The sequence below is a fragment of the Thunnus thynnus genome, chromosome 12 (assembly GCF_963924715.1).
Source record: "Thunnus thynnus chromosome 12, fThuThy2.1, whole genome shotgun sequence".
NCBI lineage: Eukaryota > Metazoa > Chordata > Actinopteri > Scombriformes > Scombridae > Thunnus > Thunnus thynnus.
This window is the reverse complement of record NC_089528.1, coordinates 20,346,625-20,370,450: the sequence shown is the minus strand read 5'-3', so window position 1 is coordinate 20,370,450 and position 23,826 is coordinate 20,346,625. Positions and strand designations below refer to the sequence as shown.

General features: G+C 37.2%; 1 protein-coding gene across 1 annotated transcript in view; it reads right to left on the bottom strand.

The window, feature by feature from the left end:
• The window catches only part of ghrhra (growth hormone releasing hormone receptor a), a 34,590-nt gene that overhangs the window by 9,562 nt on the left and 1,202 nt on the right, over positions 1–23,826 (bottom strand). The window contains exons 3-7 of the mRNA XM_067606253.1: positions 7,986–8,093; positions 4,416–4,516; positions 3,828–3,925; positions 2,681–2,813; positions 627–780 (exon numbers count right to left, since the gene is read on the bottom strand). Of these exons, the coding sequence (XP_067462354.1) occupies positions 627–780; positions 2,681–2,813; positions 3,828–3,925; positions 4,416–4,516; positions 7,986–8,093 (594 nt within the window). The remainder of the gene's footprint in view (positions 1–626; positions 781–2,680; positions 2,814–3,827; positions 3,926–4,415; positions 4,517–7,985; positions 8,094–23,826) is intronic.

Genomic DNA, 23,826 nt, shown 5'->3' with positions numbered 1-23,826 from the left:
TGAGCATCTGTCCTGCTGTCACACTTCCCCATATCCTGCCATATTTTCCATCTACCTATCTCCTTATTAGAGATATTCCTGCCACTTGCCACTTAAAATGTAGTCTCTTGTCTCCGCAATGTCATTCAGCTGCTGTTTCTCACTTCAACTGTTAAATAAGACTGGTAGGTGACAGCTCAGCCCATAACGGCTGGACTGAGCTGTAACATTTTGCTAACAGCATCCAAATGCCACAGACAGAATCTGGAAGCACTCGAGATTACAGGCTTAAACAGGAAAATGTAGCAAACAGGAAACAATTAAGACAATGGGATGGAATGGCAAGACAATGGAAAACAGTTGACTGAGCATCACAGGATAACAAAAGGAAAGCATTTAAAACATCTGCAGAAAGCTCAGGGAGACAAAGACAAGGGAGAATACAAAGGGAGAGCAAGTGCAGCCGCATTTGCTGCTGAGACAGAGCTATTGTTTAAATAAATTGGCTGTTCCTGTGTGTCATGCTGTGTTTTTGGAATTGAGTTACTGTCTTGGAAATAGATTTCTAACCTATATGTGAGGATATTGTATATCAACACGTGGGCGTGACGTTCTCAGACGATTCCCTTCAGTCATGCTATACTCACCCCATCCAATCAGGATGTACCACCAGAAGTATTTCCTCTGAGAGACGAAGGTCAGGGCCAGGAGGGTCTGCAGATACATGCCCTCCACCAGCAACCAAAAGTAATTGGCCAGGATGCTGAACTGGAAGAAAGCCACGGCTGACTTGCACGCTGTCTAGAGAGAACACAACAAAGTTCCAGTGCTTCAGATATTTATTAACTTCTGTACCGGATGAGTCATTATTTAACAGTAGTCTAACGCACGGCCTGGATGGAGGCAGAACTTGCTCTCAAGTGTCAGGAAGTGAAAGTAAGAATCGGCTATGAAAGTACTTTTGATACTATTTTAAATTCTTTTTCTCCACACAGCAAATGAATAAATTATATCAACATGTCCTTTTCATATTATATTCTGTTACGCATGCATGCGGCACCATGACATGACTCGCCTTGTACTTTAAGTTAAAAACATTCAATGTACAAGTTGTTGCAAAAATGTGTCATTATTTTTGAGAGAAAAGAAGAAATTCAATGCTTTAATTGATCATATAAAATAATAAATAAATGAAATAGTGTAAAAGTGAACCAGCAGCCCAAAAATAGAGATTATTATCTCGCCGCAGCTGTTAGAGGTTGGATTTCTTGTGTAGATTTCTTTTTTGACTACTTGCTGTCACTCTGATATTTATGTTTTGAAAGTGTATCATTGTGCAGCTCTTTTCTTTGCCTTAATAGTTTCATATGTGTGTATGAATATGCTGCAAAACTGTGAGCATGTGAATTTCCAAATGTGATATTGTAGGATATGATTTGAGAGGCTTGGATGGAGGATTTGTGAAGGTGTAATCATTGAGTTTGCAACAAAGGACTCCTGAAGTAATTTTTTGTGGGACTTTGTGGGAATTTTTCCTCAAAAACAAATTTTATTGCGCAAGAGTCCAAATTATTTGCTACAAATCTGAATTCTTTTGTACAAGTGCGTGGTGTTGTTGTATTAATTAATCGGCAAGTCTAAGTCGCGCAACTCAAGTTCACACATCTTGTAGCTGCACAAAAAAGGATGAAGCTTACTGATTTACTCTTTCCATCTGGTTCTTTCAGGGAGGTTTAGTTCTCTTTATCTGTTCTGATGCCCTTCCACAACTTCAAAAAGAAAAGCCTTAGACTATAAGGATATTATTTAACTTTTCCTCCCCACAAAATGACATTACTTTGCTCATTTTTTCTGTAAAATGTCCTTTGACAATGCAGTCCACTCTTAAGAAAGAAAGAAAACAGATATTCTTGAAGGATTGCTTTCTGCACATTGTGAACAATGTGTTTTGATTATGTATCCCAAATATTTGTGTCTTTGCCAACAACGGCAACATTGTGCACTTGACAACCAATCCAAACAATATGTTTTGACTATATTTGAGCACAATATCAGGTATAATCTGTCTGATTACGGAGGACTACGGCTGTGAAAAAAAATAATGATATGAGTACAGTTTGTATAAGGACAACGATTTAAAGCTTAGCACAAACATTAAAAATAAGTTGTAAACGGTGAAAATCTAGCACCTTCCATCCCAACTACAGGCCAAGCTGCATGAATGGCCCTCACTCTACAAAACAAAAAGAACAAAACATCATACAAAAGAAAAGAACTACATAAGTCACTACATGATGTAAAAAAACAAAAACATCAGTAAATAAATAACAACCATTTTTATCAGTCATATCACTTTGTCTGGTTTAGCAAAACTCACATCAAAGACCTGACATACAGGTGAAATACTGCTTGTCATAATCTTATAATAAAAGATTTCATCCACAATATCAAAAACATATCAGGTATATTTTTCCGTCTTGTGTAAACTATGTTGTTGCCAAAAGAATTCATCAGTCTTTCCGTCGACTGACGCGGGGGTTTTGCTGACAAATGACAGATGCCGTTCATCAGTTTGCCACGTGTCTTCCCCTCTTTCACTCCTCTTTCCTGTCTTTGTCCATTGTTAACTCAATCATCATCCACAGCAGACGTGGGAATCTGCTTTGTGGTGGAAACATTATTGACTAATTAGAGTGCTCACCGTCGACATGGAGCAGTGGTCCAGGGTCTCATCAGCAAACAGCACAGTGTCTTTAATGAAAACGGCGCTGGCTCTCAGGACGAAGGAGGAGAACAGGTTGACATGAATGTAGTTCCTGGTGCAGCGGAACTTTCTGAACAGATCACAAGAAAGGGAAAGGATGTTAACACACACACAAACATAAATAGTGAGACAAACTCAAAGAAACACAAACTTGATTTCAATTTAACACTAACATGTTCATTAACAATAGCCTGCTTATCCAGCAGATAAAGAGCAACATAAGCATCTCGTAGAAAACATGTTTAATATTTTGACTAATTAATTCCAATAATCACTTGCTGGAGTGTGCAGTCAGCTTCTGAACTTGTTTGCAGGGAGCAGCTGCCTCCACAACATGAAGTTAAAAGCCGCTAAAAACTGGCACTACTTTTTTTTTAATTATTTGTTTCACTGTTGAGGGAATAATTGGAAATTCACTTCCAAAAATAACAACAAAATATTGTTTTTACACTTTGGGTTTTGTTCAGATCAAACAAACGAGAAATAACATATTAATTTGTGAGTTTTAGGTGGACCTTTGTAGGCCTTTGCTAGCCTTGGACTGAGCCATGCTAGCTGTTTCCCCTTGTTTCCAGTCTTTATGCTAAGCTAAGCTAACAGGCTGCTGGCTCCAGATTCATTTTAAATGGACAGACATGAGAGTGGTATCGATTTTCGTGCTTTATAAAGTTGAACTATTACTTTAATACAAAAAACATCAGCAAATGCTGGTTCAAATATAATTTTTATCCAACTTCATACACATTTAACATCATATGAGGCATTTCTACCTCTTGACCTGCTTTATAGGTCAATCAATAATTCATAAGACAATCAGAAGAAGAAGACAGCTGCATGAATTTGTATTTGTATGACTCATAGGCTCCCACAGTAGACTACAAAGGCTTCATTGGAGCTCTATTGATCAAACAGTCATTCTCAGATACTGTAATCTATAATCATATCACCACTGAGATTCTCACCTCTAAATTATAACTAACTCTTGCTCATCACCACTTTCATTCAAACATTGATTGTGGATCCTTGTTGTGAGTTTTTCCCTTATTGCTCTCTGTCTGGACAGTGTGAGCTGTGCTGGTCTTACCTGAAGGCCATGAACACCACTATGGCCATTATGAGGGAGATGAGTGAGGTGGCATAGCCCACAGTGTAAACCTGTCTGAATGTATAGAGGTAACTTGTCTGGAGACACAGAAAGAGAGAGACAGGACAGGAAGAGAAAGTGAAAATTAGATTGTTTGGAAAGGGTGGAGGCTGGTAAATTGTGATAATGTCAAAGCCACCACTGGGAAATGGCCTGATAAGTGAAATGTCACATAAAATGTCACATACAGACTGAAATTTTGAATCTGACTGGCATCTATATGGCTACACGTACAGTATGTGAATCCTTGAGTAAAACATAATACATTTATGTAAGGATAAATGATTAGCTTTCACTGTGCAATAATTAGAGTTTCTATTTCTGTATCAAACATTGTTAAAGACTGTCATCTCTCCTTAATGGGTTAGATTTATTCTCGGAACAAAATCTGTGTTTGACCTTGCTCTATGCCTGCAAATAGGTCTGAAGTAAAAAGGAAGCCGCGAGGAAGGAAGAGTGGGGAGGAAGCAGAAACAATGTGTAAATGCTTAACTGACTGGCGACAACAACATGAGACCAAGTCGGTACCTCTGATTCTGGCTCGTTGTCATCACTGAAAGCACAGGCCTCCTCATAGGGTGGATAAATTTCTGACCAGCCGTCGAAAGTGCAGTTCCTGTAAATATACCCTTATGTGGGATCAAACGCAACGGAGACAAGGAAAAATTCAAATTATTTTTGCATCCAACCAGTGCAAAGATTTTCGCAATATTTATACATCATACAATGTTTTCTCATTTTGTAAACAGGACAATGAATCTGCTATCCTTCACTAGTGTGTACATTTCTGCCTCAGTTTTTATTTGTTTACACATATTTTAATATGCAGGCAGTGTGGCCAGACAACACTAATATTCTTTGGCTTTATTTGAATAAAAAACACACAATGATACTTGGGCACAGTTGGTCCACCTTTTGTTCATTCTCATCTGTAGCTTCACTTGGAAGCTTAGAAGCTTTCTCTGCTGGATTTTAAGAATGGCGACTGTAAAATGCTTGCGAACATTGGAAAGAATTACGAGGATACGAGGAACTTTATTGTCATCTCACCACAGTTGCATTTATACTTTTCAGCTCAATGCTACATATGATGACATGAAATTCCGTTTCCCAGGGATTTGGTGAAAAAATAGTGTAATGCTAGTATTTAAAGTTTTGAGGAATTTTTGAGGGATGCAAGAAGAGCAATATAATAAAATATAATGAGGGATACCTTTGCAGAAGCCCTCAAGAGAAGGTTAAAAAAAAAAAAAGAAAAGAAGATAGTGTGCAATTTGAATTGGTACAGGCAGTTGAAACTACCAGTGTTCATGAATATGGATTATGCAAACGATTGTGCAGTAGTGCATATCCTATATACAGTATATTTGGCTAATATACAACAATACAAAAATACAAAATATACAGTTTAGAAATGCAAGAGGGTCAGATGATCCAGTAATTGTAAATTGTAGCAGCATTATTTGACTGTAAGTACACATCACTGCACAGTTACATATTCAAATATACGTGTAAATGTTCACACAGAGCAAAGACTTTTGGGTGCAGGATCTCAGATCTCAGTTTATTGTTCCTAGAAAGGCTCCTGGGTTCTTGAGAAGTGGAAAAGGGCTTTCCGTATAAGTCTGTCTCTCTCCTGCTCTAATATACCAAAAGCATAAAAACCTCAATTTCCATTCACAAAACCTTATTAATGGATTTAGCAAGTCCAGAATGGAAATAAGCTGCAATCTTTCATCTCCCAGGATTTAAAAACTACTATACAGACAGATTAAGTTTAATGATTGTTTCCTGTTCACTTTATCTCTGACATGGCTCATGAAATTGAACCATTGCTGCTATTAGCTGAAAATGTATATTTCTATTAGATCCATTGTTTTAATGCAATATATTATGGTAGCACTTTATCTGAGAGATTGATGTTGAGTGTGATGGATCCAAAGAGAACATTTGAGAATTTGACACAGCCACTACCATTCATATATCCTTTCGAATCTTTAAATGTGTACTTTTTTGACTCTATCTACAGTGTCTTGTATTCTACATATCATAGCTACGTTGTTATGGAAAGTTGTCATTCCCATGCGCTTGGATATTAGCTCATTTGGGCCGCTGCACTGACATTTCCTCTCTTGGACCATTTCACTCCATTAGTGCTTTCAGTCAGAAAAAAAATGATGCTTTCATGTCCTTGTACTGACATTTAGTCCTGGTTAACGTCCATTTGGAAACAGCAGGTGTCGGGAGAAGGTTGTCAGCTGGATTTGTCCCAGCACTGCTGCATTTGTGGCTTCAGACATGAGAATATGAGGAGGGGTGTAGATGCAAATGTGTGTGGCATAGATGGAGCATGCACTGTTGTGTGTCTATTTAAACAAAGGCATACTGAAATGTGTGGCGGTGGGTTTTCTGTATTCCCTTTGAGCTGAGCAAACAGGAACCAGCACAGTCCAAATGCTAACAACTGCACCCCTGAAAGCAAAGACTGTGGTTTGTTTCAATGATCTGTAATTCATATCATAATGAGACATGATTTCCATCAAGGTAAGTTGGAAAGAACATTAACCATGAATGATCCTGACCTTACCCTTACTAATGACCTTCTCATAATGGCAATCCCATCAAGACAACAGAGCACAAACAGACTGGCATACTTTTACAATATTACACAACACTTCACATTATTTTCTCACAATGGAATAACTTGTTAAAGGATATGGCTGGTGATTTTCTATACTTCTCTTGATGTAAACAAATCAACCAAACCAACAATGTACTCATCCTACTTACAAATATTGAGTGTGCATCCAAAGCCTGATATATCATATTCCTCTATGCTGTACACTTCAATTGTTGTCCAAAAACTATTAAAAACATGTCATTGAGCCACATTGTTGCACTGGGTGACATGTTCCTTCACCTCAAAGATTATGGTTACTATTAGACTGTAAAAACTAATAACAGTGATCACATTTTCAGTCTCTGGAGAGTAGTTCTTTGTACAGCAGATTCTGTTTCTAAACAAACTAACATGACCATAATTTTTGTGGTGATGGAACATGTCACCCAGTGCAGCGATGTGGCTCACTGACATGTTTTTAATACTTTTCGGACAACAATAGATGTAAAAGCCATGTTAAGAATAAATATGATGTATTTAGTCATTTATTGCTCATGTTAATACTGTGGTAGCTAAAACGTTGAAATGCTCCTTTAGTTAGGTTACTGATTACATCATAGCCAATACAGTAGCTCTCAGTTATCAGACTGATAACTCAGTCTGCGGAACAAGACAGTCTTTTGACCGCCGAGGCAAGTTGAGCAGAAACAGAGTAACTTTTCCTTTGTTCTAAGTAAACCTTTTAAATGGCATTACTGCCTCTGAAGATTAATTTCACGTCAAGCTTATTGCCAATACACAGATTGTAACAGTAGTGGTAATGTGGATTACCAGACAGGGAGAAGATTGCAGCTACAATGGAGATCTACAGCACAGATATATCAGGCTTTGGATACACACACAGTACTTGTAAGTATTGGATCTGTTCATTGTTGGTTTGGCTCTGCACATGAGATTTGTTGACAATAAGAAAAATATAGAAAATAGCCAGTCTTATCCTTTAAAAAGTGAATAAACACCAATATGTATTTGTTTGCTCTAAGTAAGTCTACACCACTTACAGTTTACTCTCATCTAGAGTAAAGTTGTTATAACTATATTATTCATATAACTATATATCACCATCACCATCTTTCTGGAAGGTCAAATCTTACAAAAAACACTTCTCATGCCTGTAATGTTTGAATCCTGCAGACAAGAATTCACGTCATTTCTTCTGCGAGAAATCTCCCAGAGCATATATACATGTGTTCCTGCCAACAAACATACATGAATAATTCATACTGTGTTCCTTCATCACAGTGACTCTGGCCTGCATTTGCACGGCAGACTATACAGAGCAGATAATTATCCTGAGTGGTGGAGTTGCAGTGCACTTTTACATTACCTTGTGTTTTTTTTAACTACTCTTACGATTGGCTGACTGGGAGATGTTCTTCTTTGCATTTGCTCAGATTGAGGTTGACATGGGAACCCACCTTGATTGCTGGAGAAAGGCTGGAAGACCTCGGAACAGGATACGTTGACCACCTGCCCGACTTCTGCTCTCAGCCAACATGCAACCTCATCCCACTCTGTTTTACATCCTACAGACAAAGATATAGAGAGGAGCAGGAGGGTCAGTCAATGTCGTCTTTCATCTACCTGACATCATAACTGATTTTTGACCACTAGGGGACATAGCGACAAACTTAAATATACAAATTCCTGATATAAATTTAAAACTAACTTTTTAGCTAATAACTGCCCATTTATCTATCAGACATAAGGGCAACAATCATCTTTTAGGTTTGTATTGTCCTGAACTCCTGACAAAAACGGACCATTCACTCATACGGATTCAAAGTCAGTGACTGATGCTATTCATTGTGAATGAGATCTGGCTTTGTAGCTAAGTTCAGCTTTGTGTAATTTTATTTTTTATTTATAGAATTGCCCATCATGTCTTCTTTTTAATACCTGCATCTTTGATTTAATTTTGTCCTGTAAAGCACTTTGAGCTGCATTTTATGTATGAAAGGTGCTGTACAAATAAAGTTTATTATTATTATTCTTATAATTATTATATTATTATTAATTTTGTTTTATAATAGTGGAGTCTGTGTAGTATCTTGAATTGAATTCAGCCGTGTCTAGCATTTATTTTCCTCACCACACTTGTGAGGATCTGCAGACCTTTTTGCTGAAAATGGCTGCCTATTGTTGTATATTCAGCAAGAACGGTGAGTGTCAATCATCATGTGCGGCCAGAAAACCACTACAAGTTAAAAGCTGCTTAAAGCTGCACCATTGATTCTACGAGGGTCTGCACCAAGACATTTTTAACATTTTCATTCAAAATATGGGTTAAGGCAGGTTTAAATATCCCTTTTTCCCAACTTTTTCTGCAAAATGAACATTGTTAGAGCAGTGGATATTTTCTAGGTATTATTGCCTCTGGAACAATCACAATATGTTTCATATGTAAATTACTATTTTATAAGACAAGAAGAAGAAGAAGACAATAGTCCAATTTTATGAATTAGCATGTGTACAATTATGCATGAATATCTATGTTACAAATGTTGTTTCAGGGATTTATTGATCATACAGTCCATCATATATATATCTTGATATTTATGACTGTTATGACCACTTTTTTACAGCATACAAAAACAGACAGAGGGGGGAGCATGGGAGAAGGAGGTCAGTCAATCACATCTTTCAATCTCACAATCATCAATAGAGGTGATCCATGTGATGTCACATATGTAGAAGTTACCACCCGTCTCCCCTCTCATTCACAACAGTCAAGCAGTCAACAACTCAAGCAACAGTCAGCATCTGCTACCATCCAAATATCCTTTTACATCTTCATGATTTTGATCAGACAGACGAATCCATCTTCAAACTACAGCCTGGCGTTTCTGTTCTACTTCTCCAAGCTACATACTAATGTGTCAGGAAAGTTTCATGTCACATTTCTTTGTTTACAAACCACCATTACCTCATATGGATCTACTATTATTCTCATAGCCTTTATTTTTTCTGGATATCTGTGTGTCCTTTCCCCTTGGCACTTTTATTTGTAAATTCATAAACATATACCTTGTATTTACTTATGTAATCTTGGGTTTTTCTTCTTTTCATATTCATTCCCTGCAGCTTTCATACCCTCTGTCAGCCCTGTGTTTTCACATTAATACCAGCTGATTACTTCTGTCCGCCTGATGTGAGCTGTAACTCAAATCTCTCCGAAACAACATGAAAACGAGACATCATCCAATTCTCTCATATCTTCAGGGCCCAGACTTTGCAGTTTATGGGAAGCTTTTTCTGTTGTTTGTCTGTTTTCTGAAATGCGGTTGATTTTTTGAAAGGTTGTGTATTTCTGAAGCAAGTGTGTCTCTTGAAAAGTTGTGTGTTTTGCACATTGGGGCCACCCCTGGATAATCCAAAGAACATTTTCTGCACACTATGGGAAGTAACCAGTTTATGAGATAGCCGTTTTCTTTCTTAACAGTATTTCCAACAGCAACATTGTTCTGCACCAGTAAATATACCCAAATACGACAAAGGAAAAGAGGATCTAATACTATTTATTCATCATTCAAATGCCTTGGCAACATTTCTGACAGGCTCTATGAATTTCAAATTGACCTGCACTCCAGCAAAAAGAAAAATAAGCCCCTCACAGGATGACACACTTCCTGCTGTTACATTTACTGAGAACGGGATGGAAATATTTCAGCACACCTCAGGCCTTCATCGGTGTAAATCCACAGACACCAAACACAGAAACTACAGTATGTGCAGGTGACCTGATTACCTAGTCACACACTTCCTCTGTGGTGACCAAAAAAGGATATTTATATTAATCCTGAATTAATAAATTTATGCTGATGCATGTGCTATATAATATGACAAGCTCTATCCACCGTCCATCAGAACTGGACTTGCTTCATCTTGTTTCTGTAAATGGATTGCTGGGAAAGCTTTTGCTTAATGTCACACTTGCCAAGTTTTTCCATCTACTGTCCAACACTTTACAGATTCTGCATAAACCCTGGGTTACTTCACATAATTCACATATCATAGAGGACATAATCTCAGGAGACAAGGTGACAGGTTGTGAACAAATAGATGGATGGAGAAACGTCACTGAAACCTATGAATCATAGTGATGAACTCACAAAATGCGTAGGTATTGCTTGGATGACGTACAGCTGCGAGTGGTGCCGCAAATACGTATGTGCAAGCAAATCTCCATCCACGTTGGGTAAACGTCAACAGCGGTGATGAATAAAGAGAAAAGGAAATGCAAGGAGCTTTTTCATTCATCCCCACAGCTAAAGTGAGACCAAAAGAAATGTCAAATACATTTTCGGCGGAAATCTCTTCTTTGAAAAAAGTTGAAACTCCTCAGGCACTATAAGTTTCGAGGAACATAAAATTGCTTCAAAGGGCTGGGAGTGATTTCTGACTACAACATAAGCACAGCCTGTTTGCATGTAAATCACTCCTCACTCAGCAGGATGTTGGTGAACCACATTTTGTACTGAAGCTGTCATTCATTTCATGGTGTTTATTCATTCATATTTCAATTTATGTGCGGCAAAGGGAAGCTTTGATGTGATCGAAGGGACAGAAAATGTCACTTACTATAATATTGAAATCACATGATTTAAATTTGAGATGTAATGACTTCTATGCTAGTAGGTAATTTGGCTGTTGTAAAGATTTCTGTTTTTAATCAGACAAGAGTCTATAGCCACGCTAGCAGCTCTGTGAGGCTTTAGTGCTCTTTCTAAAAAACCTCAATTGTCAGATAATTAAAAGTAGGAGTTCAGAATTTGGTTTTCTGATATTTAGCAGTGAATGTAAATGTAAAGTGAATGTAATAAGTGGCCAGAGGGTGTCTGACAACCTACATCAGAAGGGTTATGTTGTAAGCATGAAAGTAGCAGTGTAACAGAGTTTACTTGTGTGAGGAGGGTGTAAGCAGAAATGTCAACATGTTAAGTCACTTGCAAGACTTCATGATATCATAAAAATATCATAATAATATCAGATAATCAGAAATAAAGTATTTAATTGGATGAATTTCCATAAAATTTTGGACAAGATACATTTGAATCATTTTTGTGATCCCGACTTTTCTTCTATCTCCACCATTAAGTTAAGATTTGTGTTTTTTAGTGAAATGTTTTGACATCTGTTGGATGGATTGCCTTGAAATGCGATACAGACATTCATGCCCCCTCATGATGAATTGTAATAAATTTGGAGATTCCTTAACCTTTCATATGTAGTAGCTCCACCACCAAATTTTAACTTGTCCTATACTCCAGTTTATGACCTAAATACCTGCAAAACTCATGACATTCCCGTCAGCCTCAGCTGTACTGTAAACATTATACTGTACCTGCTTAACATCAGCATGTTAGCATTGTAATTGTGAGTATGTTAGCATGCTGGCTTTAGCATTTAGTTCAAAGCACTGCTATGACAAAGTACAGCCACACAGAGCTGCTACCATGGCTGTAGATCTTGTTTCTCAATATTTAATCATTGAATATACTTATAATATATGGTACTGGTTGTCATTTGTGTTCACACCATCAGTGTTTTCATCAGTACAAAGTAGCAGTAAATACTAGGTACAGCCAAGGCTGATGGGAAAGTCATTCATTTTGAAGGTACTTGGTCGTAAAACAAAGTATTGGACAAATTTGACCTGATGATTGCACTTGATGAAAAAAGCGGGGATAATGAAGTTCACAAGGACCATGAAAGTCTGCAACAATTTTTTTCACAATCCATCTAATAGTTATCAAAACATTTCACTGGTTGGTGGTGCTGGGGTAAAATCAGAAGATAACGGAAGTCAAGAGGATTCATCTTCTGGGGACCATGAATGCCTGTACAAATTTCATTCCAGTCAAGAGATTTTAGTCTGGACCAAAGTGGTGGACCGACCGACATTGTCGTCCCTAGAGCCACACTAGCTGCTCATGTGGCAAAAATCTTAGTTTTTGGTTTATAAGACCTCAAAAGTGTTTTACTTTAATTCAACAAAACATAATGTAAAAAGGTTTTATCATTCAAATGTATGTAATTATATTGGGCTTGTTCTTTAATTAACAATCTGTAAAACTGAATTAAAATTAAAACTTATCACAAAAAAGAGTTTGTGCCTGCTGACGTGCACTCCAGGTAATCTGAGTGTCCACTGTGGCTGCTGACATCAATCTGAGATAGAGCAGTGACTTATAGGCAGCAATCTGGTTGAAATATCTATTTTCTCTCCGTGCCTTAATCCATTTATACAAAGCCAGTGTATCTAATGCAGCCCGTCCTCAAAAGAAAAACAACAGTATAGGTTGAAAATTCAGCTGGCAAAAAAATGTGTTTGAGTGACAGACGCCATCTATCAGCCGTAGTAATTATGACCCGGAGAAGTGACGCAGTTATGATGATGTCAATATAGGGTGACAAATTTACGTATTATGAGGGGGCGGGGTGGGTGGATGGCTAGATAGATAGATGGAAAAAGTGGACTTTGCTGCAGGAGACGACTGTTCATTTTCTATTTCCAAGAGAGAGTCGTGTTTCCAACCGTGAATCGGGTTTTTTAAAAACTATAACTATGATTAATGTGGTGTTTACTGTTGCCATGTTGCCACACCACATTTCAAGTGATCATTTTAACCCAAACCATGATCTCTCCCTAACCCTAACCAAGTGGTTTTTGTGCCTAAACCTAACCAGACTAAACTTAATCACAGTACTGTCACAAAAATAAAACATAATTATTTTTTTAACAGTGATTTATAACGGTTTTGGAAAGCACCAATTGTCATTCTGGAGTGCATGGTACAATCCACCTATGTGGTCTTTCACTCTAATGCACTATCCACTCCTTCTCTTGTGTTTCCCCATCTCAAAAACCAACTACATGCATCCAATCAGGTGGTCTGACGAAAGTGATGTCACCTCCAATGTAACCCTGGGAAATGATAGCGGGGGCAGGGGTGCGCAATTATTCACGGAGGACTGGGGAGATGGATGATTCACGTCAGCGTCTCCTCCGTTGCTGTCAGGCTGACTCAGACTGATATTCCTGAAGCCGAGGATCCGGGAGGGGCAGAGGGATTGTGTTGAAATGCAGTTTCCCATCGTCTGTCATCTCACTGAGTTGTTGTCTCAGGGGTGGCGCTACGAATTGTAACATCTTATACGACACGTTTCCTTATTTACATGTGTCATTGTTAATTATTCATTGATATTTTTAGTGTTAGTGTGATTGCTGTAGCAGCACACTTACCAGTATACTTCTAATTATTTTTCTTCTTCTGTGATGTTTTTTGCTCACCTGTGACTCATAACCATTTATGCTGCTGTGCATAGATCATTTATATAAGCATCATTTTATGTACTTTTTTATAAAAATTGATTAACTATTCCTGGAAAAACGAATCTCTTCCTACACTTTCAATGGTGCTAAGACCATTTATACAGTACCAGTCAAAGGACTGGACTCACCTTCCCATTCCCTTGAATGAGAAAGTGTGTTCAAACTTTTGACTGGTACTGTATGTCATATCTAATCCTTCGCAGATGGCTGCATTGTTTTTTTTTTCTTATTGATAGCTTTTATTATTTTCACTACTAAATTTTAAAAGCAACTGCCAAGACATTAATTGTATATCTCAGCCATTGTATACTGATACAAACTCCACTCATATTGCAAAATGCTCAGTATTGCCCACTGATCAATAGTACATAAGTTTGATAGGATGATATGTGAAATTTATTGATTATTAACAGTTCCTGACTGAGTGAGGAATGCAATGTCTATGTCACTTCACTTTTCCACCTCTTACTGTTAATTTCACTTATATTCTTCAAATATGTTATCAGTTTATCTTTAATTTTGTCATCCTGTTTTTCCATAATGTAATTTTGCTATCTTGGTTTGCTATCTCTCTATTCCACACAACATCTGTTGCATGTCTGTCTGTCTGGAGGGGGATCCCTCTTCTGTTGCTCTTCATGAGGCTTCTTCCGCTTTTTTCCTTGTTAAGGGGGTTTTAGGGAGTTTTTCCTTATTCTTCTAGGACATATGATGTTGTATCCTGTACAGATTGCAAAGCAACATGAGGCAAATGTGTGATTTGTCATATTGTAAAATTAAAAATATAAAAATTGACTTTACTTGATATATTACAGCGCATTTATGTCTGTTATGTCGATATTCAGTTCCACTGTATTCATAACACATCACCTGTATACAGTAAAAACTTTAAAAAAAAAAAAATTATTTTTATTTTTATTTTCTATTTTAAACACATCTACAGTTTATGAACTATTCTAGGTTTTATATTACATTAATGTCTATAGAGGCACATTGTATTTATCTCTCAACCTGTAAACAGGAGAAACACCATGTTTTGTGTTAAATGCTCACTGATAAACTGAAAAAGCTTATTATGATATGATATTATAATATCATAAAATTAGTTAGTTAATAAATACAAAAGTGTTTTACTTGTGTCTATAATTCAGCAAACACATTACTGTTAATTAGTTTTCATGTGATAATAAACAGCCACCTTCTTCAGGAAAGTTTTTTAAATGTTAATTTTATTTGTCTTGTCTATTATCTTAACTCTGTTTATGATTCAACTCTTGTGAAACAGTTTGTAATTTCTTCTATTTGATAAACAAATAAATAATTTTATTAGTATTTACAATTTACTGATGTTAAACACATCCCTCATTTAAATTCTGGGTTTTGGCAATCAGCCCTGCGTGTTAATCAGTGGAATATGATTATATTATCAATTGTCTCTTGTCAAAAACCTGCCAAGTGAGAACAATTTGGCTTCAGTCTACACAAGAAAAAAAAAACTTGACAAATTGTGTTTCTGTTTGTTCCAATTTGTTGCAGAAAACAACATAGATGCTATATCATATCTTTGACCAGAGAATGATTTGTTTGGGGGACCCAGAGCAGTGTGAAATTGAAGTATAAAATATTAAAAGATATATATTTGCAGACCACAAAATACATCCTGTAAAAAACAAATATGGAGCCATAGGAAGTTTGTTCTCCTATAGACTTTTTTGACAGCATACATTTAGAGATGTTACAGCAGAAAAACCTGTAATTATGCATGTTGGGTGATTGGCTTAAATGCAATAGAGGCATCATTAGTGTCATTAATTACACCTGTGCTTTTCCTGCTATGACAAGTCAAAGTGTCTGCAGTGAAAAAGGTCTATACTTGTCATCTTTAAGAGGCTGAGTTGAAACTCTGCGTAGGTGACGAGTGAGTGAGCGAGGGTGGTCGTGGCCGCACAATGCCGGCTAAAAATAAAAATGCATCTTTTCCTCTCTGTTTATGTTTCAATCCACATTAAACCAGAATTAATCACACCAACAACAAAAAAACCAAACAGACAATGCTTTGGAGACCACCCCTGTCAAGTGTATCTTGTTGTAATGGAGGAAATTGATTGTGGATAAGGTGATTAAAACTGGCAGTGAAGTAAAGGCTTGGAAATGAAGGATGTGGTTACAAGCTTGCTGTTAACCTTCTCTTGAGGTTTAGCTGGAGAAGAGAGAGAGGGGGGGGGACTTAAGGTGCAGTATTTTTACACAGTGACTGAAAAGCTGTGCTCAGGAAATTGGTATCAGGGATTAAGAGATTTTATTCTCCAAGATTTCGGTTTCCTATTCCACTGTGGTTAATGCCAGAATTGGATGTTGGCCTCTAAATTTCCAATTTGGTGACATGTATGTGGGAGGATCATTTTTAGATTTACACACATGGATCTAATCCTAATAGGAAAAGAGAGGTATCTATTCAAGAGAGGAAACAGCTTCAAAATACTATTTCAGTTTTCATGGCAGAGACAGTGGCATGTTTATGGGCACTTTAGTGGGTGGAACAAACAAAACCAAACAGCACTGTTATTTGTACAGCCTCGGCTGGAGCATTAACGGCACCGTATAACAGCAGAGCTGAAGCTAGACCTGATTTCATTACTGAGCTTCAGGTGTTTCTTTATAAAAATGTATCTGGCAGGTTGTAGGGTTTGATTTAGCTCATGTTGGAGTAGAGGACAAACAGTGCGCCAGTAAATTTGTAAAGCTTTAAAAGACAGAAAGACGCAATGTTAAGGTAGCAGAGGAAGTGGGATAAAGAAGAAGAGTGACACATACCAGCTCCATACTGTCACATCATTTTACTCATATCAATAGACCACCATAGCAAACATTGGATGTGCCACACAGACATGAAAAGTAGTTAAAGTTCAGTAGTAGGACTGCAACTGCCAATTATTTTCATCACCTACAATAATTAACCATTTATTGATTCATTGTTTTGTCTAAAAAAAATGTCTGAAAATGGAGGAAAATGCAGATCACAGTTTCCCAGAGCCCCATATGATGACATCTTTAAATTGCTTGTTTTCTCTGATCAACAGTTCAAAATCTTGAGATTTTCAATGTATGATGATATAAAACAGAGAAAAACAGCAAACCCTCTCATTTGAGAAGCTAGAACCAGTGAATGTTTGGCTTTTTTTGCCTGAAAAGTAACTTAAACGAAAGATTATCTAAGTTGCTGATTAATTTTCTATCAACTAAGCAGTTAATTGTTTAAGCCTCTTACAGTAGCCTGGGGTGAATGTGATAGGGTGAGCGACTGTGATAACGCTGCCACTTTTCTGAGTTGCCGCACATTGACTAGAAAATAGGATGAACACATTTTCCTGTCTTCTGTCCTCTATGACTCTAAATGGGAAGTTTTACTTATGGAGTTCTTTATTGACAGCAAACACAGTACAGCTTATACACTAATCTGGCCATGCTGCAACACAATACATAACAGTAATCCCATTATAGATGACACGCGTCAAGGCGTTGCAAGGGTGTGGGCTTACATAGAGAACAATGGATGTGAATGTATTGATGTATATCATATGCTGCTAGTGAGTGTGGCCCTTAAGCTTACAGAGATGAAGCTGCTTAGTTTTGTTTCTTTACATGAGCAATATCAAAATTATGAGGAGATTTTGTACCTTCTCCGATTAGTGTTCTACTCTGCTGGACATAATGAAGAAGAAGTAGCAGCAGATGAAGAGGATTTAATTGTTTGATTATAATTTTGGTGTTTCGGTGTGGTTAAAGAACTTTTCAGACCTGTTATTGCTACTTTAGACACAAGATGATTTCACATGTAAAGTGTGTTTGGAACAGGTAAAGTACTTATATCAAGGTTGTTAACTCAAGATTTTGTTGGACTGCTTTTACAGATTAGATTACTTGCAAGTGCAAATGAAAATCTTATTGCCTGTCAAGTGGAGGAGTAATGTTCCCATAAGGGAGTTCCCACCTCCAGATACTTATATTCAGATCTCTGGATCTGAGTCGTACACACACTGAGCGTGATATGACTACTGTGATGAAAAAGATTTCATTTTTAACTGGAGATTAGGGGCGGCAATTATATGGTCTATGTTAAAAGAAACATCTTTTCAACCATGTAACAAAAGGCACAATAAATGCAGAGAAAACCATGAATTATGGAAACTTACACTGTTTCTCTGGGACTGACATCTTTGTGTTTGGGCGTAATCACAGAGGAAATTCTCATTGTGTGGAGAAAGCCGTGATGTCGTATTACTCAATGTGTCTAACTGTCAGAGTTAACAATTAACACTCATGTCAAGATGTTAGTGATTTCCTCTCAGATCAACTAAATGGCTTTCTCACCCTCTGAGCACGGCTCTGCTCTCAAGCCTTCATTAACAGACAGCATCAGAGGAAGCTATACACTTAGACACTCGAGTGTCACCTCATTTAGGATTACGTTTGAAATTTCTTTGAACCCTGATCAAGTGCTTCTTGAGCAACGATGAGGGAGGAACTGCATGACGCCTTCATTTATTAAGCAGCATGCATTCTGTTGACTTCTCAATGGGATTTAAAGTTTTAACAGGATTGAAATTTTTATGTTTAATGTACATCCGGGTATTTTTTTCAAAGCAGGAATGGATACCATTGTTTTTTGGCTAAATATGTTCCATACCAGTTTTAAAAGGCTTTACTTTCAAACAATTCATTTGCTAAAGAAATACAAATAGTCTATTCAATCCTTCAAGAGAATTTTAAGTATTTCCTCAATGGAAAAGCATTTGAAGTAGGGCTGCAACTAGTGACTATTTTCTTGATTAATCAATTAGTCATATGGTCTATACAGTGTCAGAAAATGGTTAAAAATGCTGCTTTGGTTCCCAAAGCCAAAGATGGTGTCCTCGAATGTCTTCTTTTGTCCCAACCAACAGTCCACAACCCAAAGATATTCAATTTACTATCATAGAAGACTAAAGACTAAAATAAACTGAATAAACCAGTAAATATTCACATTTGAGAAGCTGGAATCAGAGAATTTGGATATTTTTCTCAGAAAATGACTCAAAACAATTGATATCAAAATATTTTAATTAATTTTCTGTCAATTGACTGATCATTCTAATTTGAAGTATTATTTTAAACCACTGAAACCCAGAATAAAAACATGGAGAACATCTTTGTGATTCTTTATGTTTAGAATCAATTCAAATGGCAACATTTGGATGATCAATTGGAGAATCAATAATTAAAAGTGGCTAAAACAATTAATTGATCAAAATAAACTAACTGGAAATCATTAGATATTAATATATTAGACAGCTCTGTCAGGCTGGACCTAGTGTAGCCACAGCAGTGCTTTTAAAGAGGTCATATTATGCCCTTTTCCCAGTTTAATATATTCATTTGCATGGTCTATTTGCAAACATTTGCATGTTTTTAAGGTCAAAAAGCACCTAGTTAAAGCTGTACAAGCCATGTATGCAGCCCTTCTGTCTCACTCAGCCTGAAACGGGCTGTATCTTGTATGTTTTGCCCCTCTTTTCTGATGGGCTGACTCTTTTCTTAGTGATGCACACCCTGGCCAACCACAGGTATTATTGTAACCACATTGTAGTCTACTGTTGTTAGGTAAAACCAGAGCTTTGGGTTAAACCATGGATGTATTATAAGAGCTGGATGCACCAGCCGAGCAATTCTCACTGGACTGAATGGGCGCCATTCTTGGTATCCAGCTCTTATAATACATCCGTGGTTAAAACTCACCGGTAAACTGTGATGGCCACTGCTGAGGATAATGTTATCCAACCTCGGGAAAGCTGTGCAATGACAAAATTACTTGCGGACATCCAGCAACTGCACAGCGTTTCCTCTGCGACTGTCTTTCCTCTGCTCTGCTGAGTGTATGTGTGGAGGGGCTAAGACCCGCCCTCAGGTGAAACACAGAGAGCAGAGGAGGGGAGAGAAACTGGCACAAACATAAATAAACATATTTTGTTTTTAAATCTCGCCCTCTACAACATATTCCCTTTAATTAATGCTAGTATCAGCATGCTAATCACAGCTGATCACAATGATAATCCTAACATGCTGATGTTTAACAAGTATGATGTTTACTATATTCACCATCTTTGTTTAGCATGTTAGCTTACTAACATCTCCTAATTAGCTCATAATACAGCTGAGACTGTTTGGAACATAACTAATGTCGCAGCTGTTTGGTCATAAACTAAAGTATTGGACAAGATTAAATTGTGACCTGATAATGGTGCTACATGAAAAAGAAAATCACCCAAGTTATTACAATTCACCCTCGGGGTGACATGAATGTACATACCAAATTTCACTTCATTTCACTTAAAATCACAAATGTCAGCCTCTTGGTGGTGGAGTTAAAGTCAAGGTATCACCAAAGTCATTTTTGACAGAATTTCATGGTAATCCATCCAGTGGTTACCGAGATATGTCATTCTTGACCAAAGCGGTTGATCGATCAATACACAAATCAACGATGCCATCCCACTAGCCACGCCACTAGTTTAGATAAAAGTGCCAAAAATGTGAGGTTTTCTGATTTTCTTGTTTTTAAAACTATTGTAAACTGAAATTTTGTGTGTTGTCCTTTTGATCTGACAAAAAACGCAAACTGAGGCCAAATTGGACGTGTCACCTTGGGCTCTCATAACCTCTGACAGAAATTTTCTTTTTTTATTGGTTTGTTTTTTGCATTTCATAGACCAAATGATTGATTAATTAATCGAAAAAATAATCAACAGATTAATTGATTCGGTTAACAATCGTTAGTTTCAACCCTATATCAAACCAAATGCACCATTTATTCAGATTTTGGCGGCAGATTTAACACCAGTGTGCAGCATATGACGTCTACTCAGGCCCATTACCAGGAATCAGTCACTGACAACTGTTATTATTACACAAAGGTGAAATTTCAACCCTGCATGACTCTCCAACTCTGCATGATTGCATGTCACCTGCATGGTTGGCGTCACACTGATGGACACACAAACACACTGTCTTTGACAGTGAAATGAATCAGTAGACATTTATCTGTGTAATGAGCAGCAGATGACAACTTCACACCAAAGTGTTGTCTTGCTCCAGTGTTCAGAGTCATCACAGGTAATTAAGATCAAATTAGTCTTGAAATGTTAAAGTTCATCACTCTTGCGGAGGGGAGTTGCCAGAGTGTTATTATTCAGTTTCTGATGAAGTGGCGATGAGCTCAGCTTCAGTGACGAAGCCCACTATGGAGACATGCAGCGCGGCCCACTGGGAGACGCCAGGTTCATAAGTATATAATGAAGTCAGTGAGTCAGATTAAAAGGACAAGCAGGTGAGGACTCGCCAGGAGGAAGAACAGGTGTCAGTGCGGTTACATGATCAGTATGATGAAGATATAATGATGTATGTGCACTGTGTCCATGCAGGATTTATGTTAGTCCCTTTCATTAAGAGATAACAAACTTTATTGATCCAGCACAGGGAAATTCAAGTGACATCACACACTGGTATTTTGCTACTAAATGTGTAGCTTCATTTTCATGCTGCTAACAGTGATGTCTGCAAACACAGGAGACTTCACCCACCACCTGATTCAATTTGTCAAGGGCAATTTTGTATTTATTCTTTACAACTGTGACTTGCCGTGACTTTTTAATAAACCAATGTATCAAATGGCATTGTGTAATGTCAGAGATGTGGCTTGTAGTGATAAACCTACAGAGAATTAATCCCCCACTGTGTCTAACTGTCAGAGTTCACAATTAACACTCATATCAAGAGGTTAGTGATATCCTTTCAGATCAACCAAATGGCTTTTTCACCTGAGTTTTAAAGGTATACTATGCAGGATTTGTCAGTTGGTGTTTGTAATGATACTTTAAAGCTCTGTTGAACTGAGGGAAAATGCAGAGTTGGGTGATAATTATCTGTAGGTTCATCACTACAACTGACCTTTTTGAAAGTAGTCATGTTATTCTTGATAGAAAAATTGATTATAGCAGCTTTAATTATCTCATCGCTATTTGTGATTATTTCTGTGTCACTGAATTTCAAATGAAATGTGTCAATATACGGTTTTTTAGGTTGCTTCTTTTAAGCATTTTTTGTACTTTCTTGACAGCTGTGACAGTTTAATTAACCTGTGAGGGATCAATAAGGTTTATCTTATCTTAAAATATGACAATTACATTATACATTATACATTTACAAATATATATTGTATGGTATTACTATTTCATTTGCATACTGTTGAAGGCAGTCAGCCCTTTACCACCCACTGTTCCACCCCCTGTACACCAGCACTGTATGAACTTTGTTAGTGCTATAAAAAGTGAGAAAAAAAAACACCTAACAGGCTATAAAACTATAGATTAGACTCTTGTCCTTTTAGTCATTGTTGTCATTTTAAAACAGAAAGCTCTATTATAGTGCTGAAACAATGAGTTTATTAATCATTTTTGATCAACAGAACATTAGTAGCTGCATAAATGTTTGGATTTGCTGCTGTTCTTTGAGTTAACTGGTTCTGGACTGTTGATCGGACAAAACAGGGAATTTGAAGACAACACACTGAGCCTTAGGAATTCTGATGGACAATGTAATAGTGATGAAAACAATCATTACAGTAGTTGCAGCCCTGACGTCTTGTAAAAGACATCCAGATACAATGCAGATAAAGTCCAGATTACACAGTTGAAACCTAAAAAAATATGGGAGGTTTAAGGTAAATTGTTGGTAAATGTAACTTTCAATCAAACCTTTGTTAATTTAAGTACTAGACAGAAGCATTAAAGCAAAGACAATTCAACTTTTTGCTCAGTCTTCCAACAGTTTGACTGCCTGGTTTGGAGTCTCAAGGCTTGTATATTTTTTTATATGACGCCTTAATGTCTCATGCATGTGCTCTGGCAGTCATGAGTGTCATCAGAGGGTCATCACAAGAGATAAGCTGCAAACTGGGACTGAACTAATGATTATTTTAATTATTATTGTAATAATAATTATTAATCAAATATTATTACTATTCATCTTATTTTCTCGATCAATCAATTTGTTGTTTGGTCCATTAAATGTCTGAAAATGCTGAAAAATATCACTCACTGTTTATCAAAGCCCAAGGTGACGTCCTCAGATGTCCCGTTTTGTCCCAACCAACAGTCCAAAACCCAAAGATATTCAGTTTACTATCATAGAAGACTAAACAACCCAAAAACAATTCACATCTCAGAAGTTAGAATCAGAGAATTTGGAAAAAATGACTCAAAACAATTAATTGATTATCAAAATAGTTGGTGATTAATTAACTAGGCAACTAGACAATCAATTAATCGACCAATCATTGCAGCTCTACTGCAAACCGCTGCAAATATAAACCACAAAGAGCTAAAACTCTTTAAAGATTCCCACAGATAGTTAAACCTTCCTGGATTTCCATAATATGTTTCACCTTGTTTTTCGTTTTTTTTTACTTCTCACCTCATCTCACCACTCTTCTCTCCCCTTTTTTTTACTTTTAGCCTACATTCCTGTCTATTAAAAACCTCTTGCGGTGTGCCAATGTTTCTCATTTATCTCTTGTGTGTGTCTCTGTGTGTGTCCCAACTATTCCTCATGTTGTGGGGACTCGCCTACCTTATGGGGACAAAAAGCAAGTCCCCCTACCGTAAATCATTAATTTTAGGGTGAAGACTTAGACCTATAAAATTGGTTCAGGGTTATATTAATGTTAGGGTAATTATTAGGGTTAGGCATGTGGTGGTTATGGTTAAGGTTGGGATAAGTCTCCAGGAAATGAATGTAAGTCAATGTAACATCCTCTGAGGTGACGGAAACACGACTGTGTGTGTGTGTGTGTGTGTGTGTGTGTGTGTGTGTGTGTGTGTGTGTGTGTG